The 15,991-nt window shown below is 44.3% G+C and overlaps 1 protein-coding gene across 2 annotated transcripts in view; it reads left to right on the top strand.

The window, feature by feature from the left end:
- Window positions 1-12,557, top strand: part of LOC138818738 (RNA-binding protein 14) — a 28,704-nt gene extending 16,147 nt beyond the window's left edge. The window contains exons 1-4 of one of the 2 annotated variants that reach the window (XM_070009817.1): window positions 3,769-3,858; window positions 4,761-5,183; window positions 9,707-10,391; window positions 12,132-12,557. In XM_070009817.1, coding sequence (XP_069865918.1) covers window positions 4,772-5,183; window positions 9,707-10,383 — 1,089 coding nt within the window. In that variant the 5' untranslated portion in view covers window positions 3,769-3,858; window positions 4,761-4,771 and the 3' untranslated portion in view covers window positions 10,384-10,391; window positions 12,132-12,557. Of the gene's footprint in view, window positions 3,859-4,760; window positions 5,184-9,706; window positions 10,392-12,131 lie in introns of those variants that run through there. The other variant, XM_070009818.1, reaches the window with a different exon arrangement.
- Window positions 12,558-15,991: the final 3,434 nt, after the last annotated feature.

Raw genomic sequence — 15,991 nt, forward strand, 5'->3', positions numbered from 1 at the left:
GTGAAGGAAAGTCCATGAAACTCTTCAGTTAACTACAGAAAACTGGAAGTGTTGCTGTGGCTTAAGTGAGAGTGCTCACTTTGAGCTGAAGAGCTCAGGGACAGCGCCCAGGCCCAGAGTTCAAGCCCCACGACTGACCAAAAAAAAAAAAAGAAGCTTTTTGGATGATATTGGATAAGTCACTGTACGTCTTTGGAGCTGGGTAGCCTGCTAGTTAGCAAATTAGTCCCTAAAGTGGTTGGGTCCTGGCAGATGCCTGTATCTGTTCCATCACTTCAAAGGTTGAGGTGGAAGAACCACTCCAGCCTGGGTTACATTGTGATAATCCCCACCTTTTACCCCTACTTAAAATCTTAAAAATAAAAAGAAATCAAGATGGCATCTACGTTTCTGATGACATTTATACATTTGTCCTTTCTCTTCCTGTGCTAGGGATTAAAACACAGGAGTACTTTGTCACTGAGCTACACCTCCAGCCCAGACAGGCAGAGAAGTTTATTATTTTTTTGTACTGAGGCTTGAACTCAAGGCCTTGCACTTGGCTTTTTTTTCTCAAAGCTAGTTTGATTCACACCTCCATTTCCCAGAAGGGGTTCTTTATAAACATTCCTTTCAGTGTCCTTCTCTGGGTGATAGGTGATGTGTAAATAAAGGATTTGCATTATATTTTTCTTAAGGGGCAAACATTAAGTTCTTTGAGCATACAGTTGGTGAACATCATTATAAACACACTTAACTCCACACTACCTAAAGCTTCATTTCACTGTATTTATCAAAGTGGTGCTCAAAAGCTTAAGACTGGCTCACTTGAAAGTTATTCTAGGTGATAGGGCTAAAGTACATGCTTGCAGTACTGATAAAGTGTCCAGGTTTTTTATTCCTGCAGTGCAAGGTATTGAGTTTGGGGCCTCATACATTCTAGGCAAGTGATCTACTACTCTAGTCCTGTGTTCAAGTTTTAAAACTGATATTGAGAATCCAGTTAGTTCCTCATTTTGGTTACCAAGAAACTTAGCTGGGTACTGGTGGTTCTCAGCTGTAATCCTAGCTACATAAGAGGCTGAGATGAGGATCACAGTTCAAAGCCAGCTCTGTAGGAAAGTCCGTGAGACTTATCTCCAATTAGCAACCAAAATATTGAATTAGTGCTATGGCTTCCATGGTAGAGTGCTATCCTTGAGCAAAAAGTCTCAAGGACGGTGCCTAGTCCCTATGTTTAAGCCCCAGGATGGCGCACCTCCTGCCCGCCAAAACACAAAAGCTAGCTATCTCATGCATTCATTTAGACAGATGGGGAGATTCCATCAAGAATTAGATTGCGGGCTGGGGAGGTGGCTCAATGGTAAGGTGCTTGCCTTGCATGCATGAGGCCCTGGGTTTGATTCCTCATCACCACATAAACAGAGAAAGCCAGAAGTGGCGCTGTGGCTCAAGTGGTAGAGCGCTAGCCTTGAGCTGAAGACCTGAGGGACAGCGCCCAGACCCAGAGTTCAAGCCCCACAACAGACCAAAAAAAAAAAAGACTGCATAGAGTTCGCCCCCCCCCCCCAACTGTAATGGAGTTTTAAAAGCTAGGGAAATAGGCAGACACCTGTAATCCTACTCAGGAGGCTGAGATCTGAGGATTGCAGTTAAAAATCAGTCCTCTTGGGGCTGGGAAGGTGGCTCAGTGGTAGAGCGCTTGCCTTGCAAGCCTGAGGCCCTGGGTTCGATTCCTCAGTACCATATAAGCAAAAAGAAAAAAAGCCGGAAGTGGCGCTGTGACTCAAGTGGTAGAGCGCTAGCCTTGAGCTGAAGAGCTGAGGGACAGTGCCCAGGCCCAGAGTTCAGGCCCCACAACCGGACCCAAAAAAAAAAAAAAAAAATCAGTCCTCTTATCTCCAATTAACCACCAAAGTTCAGGATTAGAGCTGTGGCTCAAGTGGTAGAGTGCTAGCCTTGAGCAAAAAAGCTCAGAGACAGCACCTAATCCCTGAGTTCAAGCCCCAGGATGGCATACTCACAAAGCATGGGGATGATTTTATGTGATTCATTTGGATGTCTGTACAGTGACACACAAATATATTAACCACTCCCCTCTTCCCCACACTGGATTTAATGGGCTTTCAGAAGGCAAGTTGAGATTCTGGGAGATGGAGCTGCATGCTGGCATGAATTGTGACCCTGAGAAGATTTAAATTCCCAGCCCCTCCCCTTTGGGCTGTAGGTATTTTAGAAGAAAGTTTTATCTCCAGGGATGATGGGACAAAAAAGAAAAATTGGAAGCTCAAACTGAAAGGAAATGAGTGTTTTATCATAGTTTGTGGCACAGATTTGAGTTATTTTCCTAAAGTTGGCTTGCCTTGCAAAGGGCTTGGGCAGCAAATTAACACAATTGCTTTTCACGTAGTCTCTGGTGCATCAGAATACACAATGAAATGGATCAAGATAGCACATCCTTAAATGTCCTATTTAACTTTTTTAGGACTTTACCTTTTTCTATTTTAGAGTAAGTTTTTGACCAGTTTTCTACTGTTGGAATCTTTTATCAGGTTGTTTTAAAACCAACCATACTTTGCCAGTATCCTGACTTCTACCTTTTTCTTTACTCCCGTCCTTTTCTTTTGTGGCTTTGGGTGATAGATGTTCTTGTGTCATTTCCATTTCTGATGATCCCTGTCCTCAAAAACACTCCACTGCTTTTAGCCTGTTTTTTTCTTTTGTTCGTGTTTTTAGTTCTTCCATCCAGGGCCTGCACTCATTTCCCCCTCTTAACTCCCCTTTCAACAGCTGCTTTGCAAAGCATGGTTAAGTAAAGTTGCTCAGTGAATATGGGTTATATGAAGCAGCCCACAGGGTGAGAAGGAATGTGACGCAGGAGCTGGACCCTGTGAAGAATGTTGTTTGGATTGTATTTGCTTAGAGCCAATTGTGACAAAGCTCTTTCCTTCTGAGGTCTGTTCTAGGGGGTTTTAAACCTACAGCTCTGGTTGATGGCGCCCAATAAAATAAAACGAAAAAATGTTGCTGCTCCCGTTTTTTCTCAGGGCGGGGTGTGTGTGTGTGTGATGGAGGTGGTGGGGTCTGTTTTCAGTCTTCGTGGTCCACAGGATTTCTTGGATTCTGGGAGGCCGATTTCAAGGGTGACTTACCTCCCTGCCTCCTGGGTAGTGCCGCCTCTTCCAGTCCTTAACACCGTGGTCAGCTGGACCTGCTGACCACTTGCGAGTGGCTTTCATGTGGCGGTGCCGGTGGGACTTTGAGGGCTACCGCGCGAGTAGCTGGCCGAAGACGGGTTTGGGGCGTCGCTACTTTGTGACCTAGCGTCTGCCTCTAGGTATTGTCCTCAGCATCCGGGTTCTCGGGGAGGTGACGGGGCTGGCACTTGGGGGAGATCCGTGGTAGCGGATACAGTGGAGCACGGGATACCGTCAGTGTGGGCACGTGGAACTGGCGAAATCTGGAAGCTTAGAAAAGTTGGCACCGAGAAGCCGCAGCCAGGCAGACGCTGGGCCCTCGCTTGCTCCGCCTGGGGGCGGGCCACGCCGTGGCGGAGCCCACGTTTGTAGGTCCTCCCACACGCTGACCCGTTGTCCAATCAGGGGCTGCGGCTTCGCTAGGTTGCTGCTCATTGGCTTTCACCTAAAAGCTCCTAGATACTGACGTTTCCACCTCTTCCCGGCCTCAGGTAACTGGCGTTCCTGTTAAGCAATCAGGAAGAGGACCTCCGGGAATGCCCGCCTTTTACTTTACTGGACGGCCAATCCGGCGGTAGGTTCTCCCCTTTCCACCCAGAGTTACTGCCACGGCCGCCGCCATTTTAGCGTTTTGTCAGAGCCGCCTGCGCCGCGAGGAGGAGGCCCTGCGGATTTCCGTGCGGTGAGAGACTCAGAGTCCTCCTGTTTGTCTTTTGCTCTGAAACCTTAACACTTCCTTGGGCGTCGGGGGTGTCCTAGTGGGGTCGGCCTGCGCACCCGCCACCGAGAGCTGGCCTCGGTCCTCGGCGACGCGCGGTAAGCCCGTAGAAGCCCTCCCCTCCCCCCCTTCCCCCGCTTCCCCCGCTTCCCCCGCCCCGGAGAGTTCGGGCTTCTCCCCCACCGCGCCTTTACCCCTCCGCGCTCGGCTTGCTTCCACGTTTCCTCCCGGGAAGCCCTTGCTTAGTTCCCGCCACGCCCTCAGAATTTCTCAGGCCTTAGGAGGTAGTTTCCTGGTTCAGGACTCGGAAGCCCTCTTCTGCGGCCAGGCGTTTCTCCATTCGGTAGTTTGTAGGACCGTACCCCGAGAGAGGCGCTCCCACTCCCGCTCTTCCCACAGGCCTATGCTGGAAACGGTGGAAGAGAGGGAGACATAGTTGGTGATTTCTGATTGTCCTTATAGTAGACAAAATACCACAGTATCCTCATCTCTTCATTAATGTTTACAACTCAATCACGTTTCTTTTTGAATGTGTCCCCCTTTGTCTAGGGATAAGGAATGGTGCTTGGTGGCAGAGCACTTGCCTAGTCTGTTCACCGCCCTGGGTGTCATCCCCACCACCACAAAAACAAAGCTCCCTTTGTCTACTAAGGTCAGCCCAGTTACAAACCTCTTACTCTTTGGCCCTCCTATGGTCTTCCTTATCTCCTATTTCCCTTTGGGGCTTATTGTGTGGATCTGTGTGTGAAAGAAAATAGCTTGGATCTGTGTGCTAGACCGAAAGATGGAAGGAATGTTCTTTTTTCTTTTTAGCCATCTCGTGGGCCTGAGATCTTGTGTTAAAAATCTTGTTTTTTCTTTCTCAGGCTGTGTCGAGATGGTAAAATTGTTCATTGGAAACCTGCCCCGCGAGGCTACAGAGCAGGAGATCCGCTCACTCTTCGAGCAGTATGGGAAGGTGCTGGAATGTGACATCATTAAGAATTATGGCTTTGTGCACATAGAGGACAGGACAGCGGCCGAGGATGCCATCCGAAACCTGCACCACTACAAGCTTCATGGGGTGAACATCAATGTGGAAGCCAGCAAGAATAAAAGCAAAGCTTCAACCAAGTTACACGTGGGCAACATCAGTCCCACTTGTACCAACAAGGAGCTTCGGGCCAAGTTTGAGGAGTATGGTCCAGTCATCGAATGTGACATCGTGAAAGATTACGCTTTTGTCCACATGGAGCGGGCTGAGGATGCAGTGGAGGCCATCAGAAGCCTTGATAATACAGAGTTTCAAGGTGAACCACTGTGGGTAGAGAATTGATGAACACAAGGCTATTTGCAGTTGGATAAGTAAAGCAGGATGGGTTGGGGTGAGGTAGAACTGTTGGCTGGCTGCTGGTGAACGATAGGTGATGGATTTCATTTGGAGAACGCTTGGGTTTGAAACTTTAGGCTAACTAGATCGCCTGGAGAAGCAATCAGTTGGTTTTTATTTGGAGCCTGTAAGGCTTTTATGCTTCTCCCTTTATACCTAGCTTCCCTTCACTGAAGATTTTCAACTATTACTGTCTTTTTTTTGTCAGTAGAGCACACTGCAGTGGGTTCACTGAATTTATTGCCTCTACACAATATCTCCATTGTGCCTCATTTAATAAATGAATAACTAGTTAAGACAACACTTTAAAATTAAAATTCCTCCCCCCCACACTTTTCAGTAGAGGTAGCTAGTCTTTAAAAGGTTAGAGTCTAGTTAATTTTGCATTATATCTGTTCTGAGGGAGAGGGGTTGGAAATCCAGATTTCAAGAGTGTGAGGAAGAGGCATTGTGATTTGAGGTAATAAAGACAAGTCTTAACATTGATTTGGGGACTACCATGCATTTGGTGAACACTTAGTTGGTTATTACTTCAGAGCTTTGATTAGTTAGGTTTTTGTGCCTGGAAGGCAGTGTGGGTGGGTGGATGTAGATTGTCACCTTAATTGGAAGGTGTTATCTTTTCTTGGTTTAAGATCTAAACTTCCTTGTCAAGAATGGTATTTAGGAGTTAGTAACCGTGGTGAGTAGCCTACTGAAATCTCAAATCTTCTATTCCTTTGGGTCCCTAGTGCAGAGCTTTTCCCTCTTGGTGTAATTAACTTTCAACTTACAGTGTATTTCCATACTTGGTGGCAATATTTCAAACCTATGTTCTGACAGTCTTAACACCAAGAAGGTAGTGATTGGTTCCTTTCCTGAGTACTCCCTTGGTTAATAGTGTTTTACTGCCATCTTTGTTTCCCTTAAATTGGGTCTTTTTAGAGCTGGAGGTCTTATTCCTCCTATGGATGAGTGCCTTTGTTACGGGCATTGCTGTGCGCATGAAAATAAAGTGTTACAGCTCTCCCAGGTCTAGTTTGCCTTCCTTTTTTAAATGGTGAGTTGAAAATTATTTTGTCAGCAACGGAATTGGGGCAAAGAATGCTATAGGATACTTAATTTTTGGATAATTTGAGCATTTTAATCTAGTCCTAGAGTGAGGTAATGTGTTCACACATTTTAACTCCAGTTAGCTCTGATGCTAATCTAGGTTGTTATTTTACACTATTGGCCTTAGTATTTACTTCCCTCCCCTCCCAAATAATATATTAAGATGGAATCCAGTGCCCCAGGTGTGCTAGTGGCACTTCTGCATTCCATTCCCCCAGGCCTTTTCCTTCTTCCTTAGGGAAAGGGGAAAGGAATTTTTCTCCAGTGTTGCTTAAACTGGTCTCATATTCCTAGACTCTACATCCTGCCTCAATCTCCCAAGTACTAGTGATTAAAGATAAGTGCCCTTGTGCCCAGCATGACTTTTGTGTGCGTGCGTGCGTGCGTGCGTGCGTGCGTGCGTGTGTGTGCTTGCTTGCTTGCTTGCGTGTGTGTGTGTGTGTGTGTGTGTGTGTGTGTGTGTGTGTGTGTGTGTGTCATGGGGCTTGAACTCTGGGCCTGAGGGCTGTCCCTCAGCTCTTCAGCTCAAGGCTAGCACTTGAGCCACAGTACCACTTCCGGTTTTCTGGTGATTTATTGGAGATGAGAGTTTCCTGCTTGGGCTGGCTTTGAACCTCGATCCTCATCAGATCTCAGCCTCCTGAGTAGCTAGGATTATAGGCGTGAGCCACTGGTGTCCAGCCCAGCATGACCTTTTGACTTCATAATTCTGTTTTGTAGTGAAGTTTTATATACATGTTTTAAGTAATAATATTAGTAATAGCTCTATTTATTAGACTGGTCTTTTTCCCTGTTTTCTTAGTGTTATATATATTCTCTTCATTGTTTGCACATATAATTTAGATGTTTTTAATGATTTAGCTTCTCTTTCTGCCATTAAAATAGGCAATTCCTTAAATGGAAGGTATTAATTGCTTCTGTATGTCCACTGTGTTCTGTTGGTTCTTGGTTGCACTTAATTTGCCACAATGGCTTATTGGCCCAAAGCCAGATGCATGCTAACACTTTAAGATACTTAAATGAATGCTTAATTATCTTAGTGGTTTTCTTTTTTCTTTTTCTTTTTTTTTTAACCACCTGGGTCTTGAACTCAGGGCCTGGGAATTGTCCTGGAGCTTCTTTTGCTCAAGGCTGGCATTTTACCGCTTGAGCCACACAGTGCCACTTCTGTTGATGTAGGACTGAGAAATCCAGCCCAGGGTTTCATGCATGCTAGGCAAGCACTCTACCACTAAGCCATATTACCAGCCCTCATCTTAATTTTTTCAATGGTCTGCAGCCTAAACTTACAGGATGTAATATTTAAATCAGAATATTTTTTGGCATATATGTTTGACTTTTTTCTAGTTTCCTAGAACCTAATTTTAATTTTTGTAGGCAAAATTTTTCTCTAATGCTAGAGAACCCGCCTGTAGATTCTGCTTGGTTTTAATTCAGTCAAGCCTAATCTCTTTATCTGTTTGTCAAGGTGTATTATAGTCAGTTAAATAGGAAAGATTGATGAATTTGAATACTCTGAATTTTTATCAGAAACAGGGAGATTTTGTTTTTGTAAATTGCTCATGTGAAGCAATTAAAATTTTTTTCCCCAAAAGTTTCTGCTTTTTTTCTCCCCAGAAATATTGTTCACTTTCAAAATGTAAATTGTGATTTTTCAAAGAAAAATAGTTTTAGGTGCATGGTCTTAGAATCTCACATTCTTGATTTTGTTGTTGTTGTTGATTGAAAGAGGATCTGGCTACTCAGACCAGATTAGTCTCAAACTCAACCACCCTCCTACCTCAGCATCTTGGGAGCTGAGATTTAGGACTAAGACATTAAAACTGTCACATTCTTTTTTTTTTTTGTCAGTCATGGGGCTTGAACTCTGGGCCTGGCTGCTGTTCCTGAGCTCTTCATCTCAAGGCTAGCTCTCTACCACTTGAACCACAGCGCCATTTCTGGTTTCTGGTGGTTAATTGGAGATGAGTCTCAGGGACTTTCCTGCCCATGCTGGCTGGCTTTGAACTGCGATCCCTAGATCTCAGTCTTCTGAGTAGCTAGGATTACAGGCATGAGCCACTGGTGCCTGGCTGTTACATTCTTATTTTAAAGAAAAAAAGTATTTTAATTCTGTTAAACTGAGCAGTTTGATCCACATATTAATATTACTGGTTATTCTCCACTTTGGATCTTTTGCATCCTCCTTTTCTTCCACAGTTTAATAATATTCTATTTAAGAACTGAAGTGTTTTGTGAATTTTTTGTCCTAGTATCCTTTAATCCTTTGACAGTCACTAAAATTATCTCTCAAATGGCTTAGAATACCTAGGACGATGATTGGAAATTGTGATTTAAAGGGGAAGACCTTCCTTCAACTTGTATTCCCCAACCTCCCCAATTCATGACTTGAAACAGTTCAGTCCTGGAGCAAACAAATCCTGATCACTCTTAAATGGTGGTAACTTTAGAAACTTAATTTATTCTCTTTGGTTTTGTGGGGGAGTATGTAAAACTGTCCTTTACTTCATAATGGAATGAATCTTGATTGTGAAAATTGATGTCAGACTCATAGAGCCTCCTGTTCCTTTGGTTGGGGCTTTTTTTTTTGGGGGGGGGGTCCGGTCGTGGGGCCTGAATTCGGGGCCTGGGTGCTGTCCCTCAGCTCTTCAGCTCAAGGCTAGTGCTCTACCACTTGAGCCACAGCGCCACTTCTGGCTTTTTTCTTTTTTTGCTTATGTGGTGCTGAGGAATCGAACCCAGGGCCTCATGCATGCAAGGCAAGCGCTCTACCACTGAGTCACCTTCCCAGCCCCATGGTTGGGGCCTTTTGGGGGAGATTTTTGCCCAGTTACTTGGCAGTGGATGAGATCTTTCTTTTTTTTTTTTTTTTTTAATTTTTTTTTAATTGTGAGACTACCTTACAGAGGAGTTACAATTACATGGGCAAGATAACAAGTACATTTCTTATCAAGCATTGCTGCCTCTTTGTTTCCCCTTCCTATACTCCCCCCTCCCCCCACCCGGTCCTCCCCCCCCCCCACCAAATTTGTAAAGTTTGTTTTTTGACATAACAACTTGTACATCTCATTGTTGCAATGGGTGGATGAGATCTTTCTTATTTAAGCTAGTAGTTTCTTGAACAGTAAGCTAATGTTAGAGATGCAGCATTTCTTAAGCTACTACCTGAAATCAGGCCATCATTATTGAATTTCTATGTTGGGCTTTTTTTAAAAAAAATCTTTTTGACAGTGATGAGTCATTTATTGGAGTAGACATCTAGGGAAAGCCATTGCTATGACCAGTGTTTGGGCAGGGGCTTGGGCTATGACTGAGAGTGATAGCAACCCTTCTTGCGTCTGTTTCTTCAAGGCAAACGAATGCACGTGCAGTTGTCCACCAGCCGGCTTAGGACTGCGCCCGGGATGGGAGACCAGAGCGGCTGCTATCGGTGCGGGAAAGAGGGGCACTGGTCCAAAGAGTGTCCGATAGATCGTTTGGGCCGCGTGGCAGACTTGACCGAGCAATATAATGAGCAATATGGAGCAGTGCGTACGCCTTACACCATGAGCTATGGGGATTCATTGTATTACAACAACGCGTACGGAGCGCTCGATGCCTACTACAAGCGCTGCCGTGCTGCCCAGTCCTATGAGGCAGTGGCAGCTGCAGCTGCCTCTGCATATAATTACACAGAGCAGACCCTGTCCCAGCTGCCACAAGTCCAGAACACAGCCATGGCCAGTCACCTCACCTCCACCTCTCTCAATCCTTACGATAGACATCTGTTGCCGACTTCAGGAGCTGCAGCTGCCGCTGCAGCAGCAGCTGCTGCTGCTGTTAATGCAGCTTCCACTTCATATTACGGGCGGGATCGGAGCCCCCTGCGTCGCGCTTCAGCCCCAGTCCCTTCTGTTGGAGAGGGCTACGGTTACGGGCATGACAGTGAGTTGTCCCAAGCTTCTGCAGCCGCGCGGAATTCCCTGTACAACATGGCCCGGTATGAGCGAGAGCAGTATGCAGATCGGGCCCGGTACTCAGCCTTTTAAAGCTGGAGGTGAGAGCTATGGGGTGTCCTCTGTTCTGGTTTTGCCATCCCTCCTGCAGCCTAGCCATTAGGCTGCTCTGCTTGCTTGCTTTTGCTGGGTTAAGGTGAGGTTCCCAGCACAGTTAAGAGTTTAGGGATATGTCCTGAATTGTTTAACTGCAAAGTAAGTAAATAAATGTCCTTGGCCCTCATGGCTGTTTTTCCAGCACTCTTGGAGTCAATTCTGTTTCTATTTTTTCCTGGAATGATAACAAAGAATGGTGTGCTGTTGATGTCTGGGTCACACCTTTGTGCAATAATTGAGCTGATCCTGGGACCCAGACATTCAGGGCCAGGTGTACTGTTTCTCAGCCTTTGTAAACTTTTCCAGGTGTGCAATTTTACAAGTCTAAAGATTCCTGTGTGCTTTGTGAAAGGTCTGATAACTAATGTAAAAAAAAAAATCAATATCTCCAGTTAACTTCCTCATCCCTGCTCTAGCCCTAGTTACTATGGAGAATACCAAAATGCCATCATCCTAATCTTGAAATGTATTTTTGGCATTCAGCCCTTACGTATAATAGAGAACTTGATGATAAGGTAGAGAAAAGTATAAAACATATCTTATACAGTTCAGGAAAGTGGGCTTTCACTCTAAAATTATTTCCTGAAAAGAGTGCCCACTATATCTTTGACTCTGTCCCAGAATAGCCTCTTGGGTTTTTTTGTCCCTATAGTGTTGGGTTTGACATCCTCCACTTTTCTCCATATGACAATCCAAGCATACACTCACACCTGTTTTACTCTTTGGTAATGTTGAAACCAGGGTTGGGAGCTTTGCCATAAGCATATTTCTCCCTTTATCTTCCCATTAGTTTGGACATTTAATGTTCTTGAGCCACCAGCTCTATCTCAAGTCCTTTGGCTGAAACTCAGCCACCCATTTTAAGCCTTACAATTTATTTGGTTCTACTTGAATGGATTCTCTTTTGAAGCTTGCCAGCTTTGGACCATAGGTTTTTGAGATTTATTTAGGGGTAATTCTCAACATCCTTAGTTTTAAGTAGCTACTCCAGAGTATCCTGGACATTACTGTTGGTCCTTAATCCTGTAGTAACAGTGTTATTGTGTCATCTTTTCAATTAGGACCATTGCATAGGAAATAATTGCTGGAGTTCATTTTCTGGGAAATCACTGATTGGGCTGGAACAGAAGCTCAGTGAATTCATGTATTGTGAGATATCCTTTAGTGCTTTCTTTTAAAAATTAGCTTCTTTCCTAAGGCAGAGTGAGCTGTTGTCAGGTCTTGGAACATCCTTGCTCAGTTGATGTTCTTTTTGTCTAGATCTTGAATGGTTTTTAACTTGGACCTTGGCAGTTACTCCCAGATTGAAACATGCTGGTGACTTTTTACTCTGGAGAGCACATTGGAACCTTTTCCTTTTCCCTGTTCTCTGATGACAGTTTGTGATATGGAACTACATTGTATGGGGAATGCATTTGTTAACATCAAGAACAATGGAATGATTTTGCCTGCTCTAGTGAAAGAAGATTCTCTTTTAATTGGGAGAAAGGCCTTTATCTGAGATTGTTTAGTTTTCTTGATGATTCTCGGGCCTTCAGACTCTTACTGTTTTTAGAGGTCATGATGCTAGGGGGAAGGGTAAAGGACTGTCAAATGGTCAGACTTTGTAAAGATGTTCTTTGACTTTAAGTGGGAAAGCCCTTGTGAGCTTTGCTGTAAAGCCCCTGTATTGTGCTCTCTTTCAGGTGGGATGTGTGTGGGCTGAAATTCCGAGCTGCAGTTGTGCATGAGAATACACCCTTCGTGGTACCCCAACTCCGGGACGTTCTCGGCTCTGTGCATTCAGTCCCTCAGGAACCGTGGACCTTAATTTACCTTGCTAAGTTCAGATCATCTTTTTTTCTTTTCTCCTGCCCATTTTCCTGTTCTTTCTGTCTTTCAGTACCTGTAGCTTCCATCCATGTTGTGTTCTCCCAGCAGACCTTGTTGTATGCCGAAACTGGTGGGGCCTGTGCTGTCTCCTCCCTGCCTCTTGCCACCTGTGGGTATTGGGTTTGGGAATGACCCTGTGTGAAAGTAACTGCTCCAGCATTTCTTTTTGGCCCAAAGGCTAGACCAGTAGAGCTGGGTCACTCCTTTTCTCTCTGATGAAATAAATGTTTTTCAACTTAGGTTATGTGTGCTTTGAGAGAGTTTTTGCTTGGGCTTGTTTCTGGGGTGTTTTATTTCTACCTTAAAGACAAGGGAATTGTGCAGAATTTTTTAAAGTGTTAGATTCTCAGTTTTGGGTGAACAACGTTGCAAGATGTTTGGTTTTTGGCAGTACTGGGGTTCATACTCAAGGCTTTGTTCTGAGGCCTTGCTCTACCATTTAAACTCTTTTTCCCAGCCCTTTTCCTTTATTTTTTGAATAGGCTAGCCTGCTTTGCCATCCTCTATTTACTTTTCCCACTTAGCTAGGATTGTAGGTGGATACCATCATGTCCAGTATTTGCTTTCTCTTATTGATTGAGAGATGAGGGTCTTGTAAATTTTTTGCCTGGGCTGGCTCTGAACACTGATCTTCCCAGTCTCAGCTTCCTGATTCTTAGGATTTCAGGTATGAGCTTTTGCTTAATTTGCCTTTTCTCCTCCCCCCCCCCTTTTTTTTTTGGTCGGCCATGGGGCTTGAACTCTGGGCCTGGGCGCTGTCCCTCAGCTCTTCAGCTCAAGGCGAGCGCTCTACCACTTGAGCTACAGCGCCACTTCCGGTTTTCTGGTGGTTTATTGGAGATAGGAGTCTCACGGTCTCTCCTGCCCGGGCTGGCTTTGAACTGCGATCCTCAGATCTCAGCCTCCTGAGTAGCTAGGATTACAGGCGTGAGCCACCAGCACCCGGCTTCCCCCCTTTTTTATTTTTCTCTTTTTCTTTGCTTTGTAGCTAGGGCTTGCAAGTACCAATGGAACAAGGGATTACAGGAAAGAACTCAGGCAGGTGCCTTATTCCGGTGAAGACTCTCCTAGTGGTTTCATACAGTGGTTCAGCTGCTTATTAGTATAGAGATATAAATCTTTCTCTGTTAGAGAAGTAATCCCCTTCAACTACTATTCCAACCATACCTTTGGAAAAATGAACCATGCTTCCAGCAAAGAACATTTTACTACTTCCATACACATTTGTGGTACCTTTTACCGCTTATCTTTTACCATTTATACCACTCTACCAAGTCTAGATAATACTTGGATAGTTCCAGTAGCATCTCAGTTTATACTTAAGAGCCTTTAGATGATAAGTATAAAGAACATATTACTGTAAGCTTATTGAAAAGTAAGTATGGAGCTAAGTGCAGGGAAGAGCCACTGAATTACCTCTATGTTTTTGGTTTTTGTTTTTGAGATGATCTCATTTTGGAGTATAGGCTGGGTTGAAACTTGAGATCCTCCAGCCTCCATTGCTTAAATGCCGAGGTTTTAGACATCCACTGTGGTTCCTGCCACTGTTTGTTTTTTTCTCTCTGTTTTTGTATTTTGAGACAGGTCTCACTCAGTTGGCCTGGAACTTTCTAGGTATCCCAAGCTCATCCCCTGCCTCAACCTCCCAAGTGCTGTTGAGTACAAGTATGCCCCACTTATGCATGTCTAGGTAGTTTTTGTTGTTTATTTATTTTCTCCTCTGAAGGCTAGCCACAGCTCCAGCTCCGCAGGTGGGTTGTTTTTGTTTTGTTTTGTTTTGTTTTTTTTGGTGGTTACTTGGAGATAGGAGTCTCATGGATTTTCCTGCCTGGGCTGACATGGAATTGCAGTTATCAGATCTCAGCCTCTTCAGTAGCTAGGATTATAGGCGTGATCTACCAGCACCCTGCTTTCTTCATGTTTTACCTTCTTGCCCTAGTCTCAACATATATAGGGCCATATCTCAGGATCATTCACTCAGCAAATACTACTGTACTTAGACATGTAGTTGGGAAATGTTTCTGAGAAGAGAAGTGGAAGGAACTGCTCTTGGGTGATTTCTCTGTACAAGTAAAATGTAATTTATTAAATATTTTCTATGATGAGGTCCTGTGCTAGATGTCTTATGTGTTTTCTTATCAGTTACTTTTTTTCCTGCTAGGGCCCCTTGGGGAAAAAAAAGTTGTACCTCTGGTCTGTAAAGGACAGATCCATCACTGATCTGTACTTACACCTTTGTCATTATGTACTCTGCCCCTTGGCGTGATGAGTGAGGTTGCTAAGTTTCATAAGATGGAGACTTAACAGTATTTGTTTATTAAAGTATCACTTTTATTAAGTGATACTTGGCAAATATGCAGTTTTAGAGCTTATATTCTGGGGAGTGGGAATGATAAAGTATGTGTTAAGCGGCAAATCCTGCCTAAATAGGATAGTCTGAAAATTGCTTCTGAGTGTGTATGTGTATTAGGATTTTAACTTGGGACCTTGGGCTCTTGTCACTTGAACTGTACCCCAGCTCTGCTTCAGTTATCTGCTTTGGCTTTTTTTGAGAAATGGTCTGGCTTTTATACCTAGTCTAGCCTGGACCATAATCCTGCTTACTGCTTATTTGGGTTGATAGGCATATACTACTTTGTCCAGCTACTGATTGATGGGGTCTCTAGCACATTTTGCCTGACTGGCCTTGAACCACAATAATAATTAAGATTATAAGATTGTAAGTGTAAGCCACCACTTGTAGGTTTTTTTTTTTTTTTTTTTTTTTTTTTGTCGGTCGTGAGGCTTGAACTCTGGGCCTGGGCGCTGTCCCTCAGCTCTTCAGCTCAAGGCGAGCGCTCTACCACTTGAGCTACAGCGCCACTTCCGGTTTTCTGGTGGTTTATTGGAGATAGGAGTCTCACGGTCTCTCCTGCCCGGGCTGGCTTTGAACCGCGATCCTCAGATCTCAGCCTCCTGAGTAGCTAGGATTACAGGCGTGAGCCACCGGCGCCCGGCTCACTTGTAGGTTTTTTTTAAATTTTATTTATTTATTTTTTTTAATGTGATACAGATTAGACCTTGGCTTTTTTTTTGTCATGTTGAACTCTAGGCCTGGGCGCTGTCCCTCAGCTCTTCAGCTAACCCTCTGCCACTTGAGCCACAGCACCACTTCCGGTTTTCTGGTGGTTTATTAGAGGTAAGAGTCTCACAACTTTCCTGCTCTGGCTGACTTTGAACCACAGTCCTCAGATCTCAGCTTCTTGAGTAGCTAAGATTGATTACAGGCATCAAACACTGATGCCTGGCTTTTTTTTTTTTTTTTTTTTTAAAGGAGACTGGGTCTTGTTACGCAGCCAGGCTGACACTTAAACTGCTGAGATCAAATGATCCTCTAGCCTTCTGAGTAGCTAAGACTACAGGGATATTCCACTACAGGGTGGTTATTATTTTGTATTACAAAACTAACCAGTTGGTGAAAACAGTTAACTCCTTGACTCAGAGATCATTATTGTTGTTTTCATCCTTAAGACCTAGTCTCCTCCTAACGGGACAAGTTTAGTAGTCTTCTCATGGCAGTCTACTCTGGCTTAAATGCTACATTCCATATTAGGGCTGGATTTTTTTTTTTTTTTTTTTTTTGAGACAGGGTCTTTACCATATAGCCCCATACTGGCCTGACCCAGAGTTCAAG

Source organism: Dipodomys merriami, unplaced genomic scaffold, assembly GCF_024711535.1.
Source record: "Dipodomys merriami isolate MVZ:Mamm:240054 unplaced genomic scaffold, mDipMer1.0.p SCAF_78, whole genome shotgun sequence".
Classification (NCBI taxonomy): Eukaryota; Metazoa; Chordata; class Mammalia; order Rodentia; family Heteromyidae; genus Dipodomys; species Dipodomys merriami.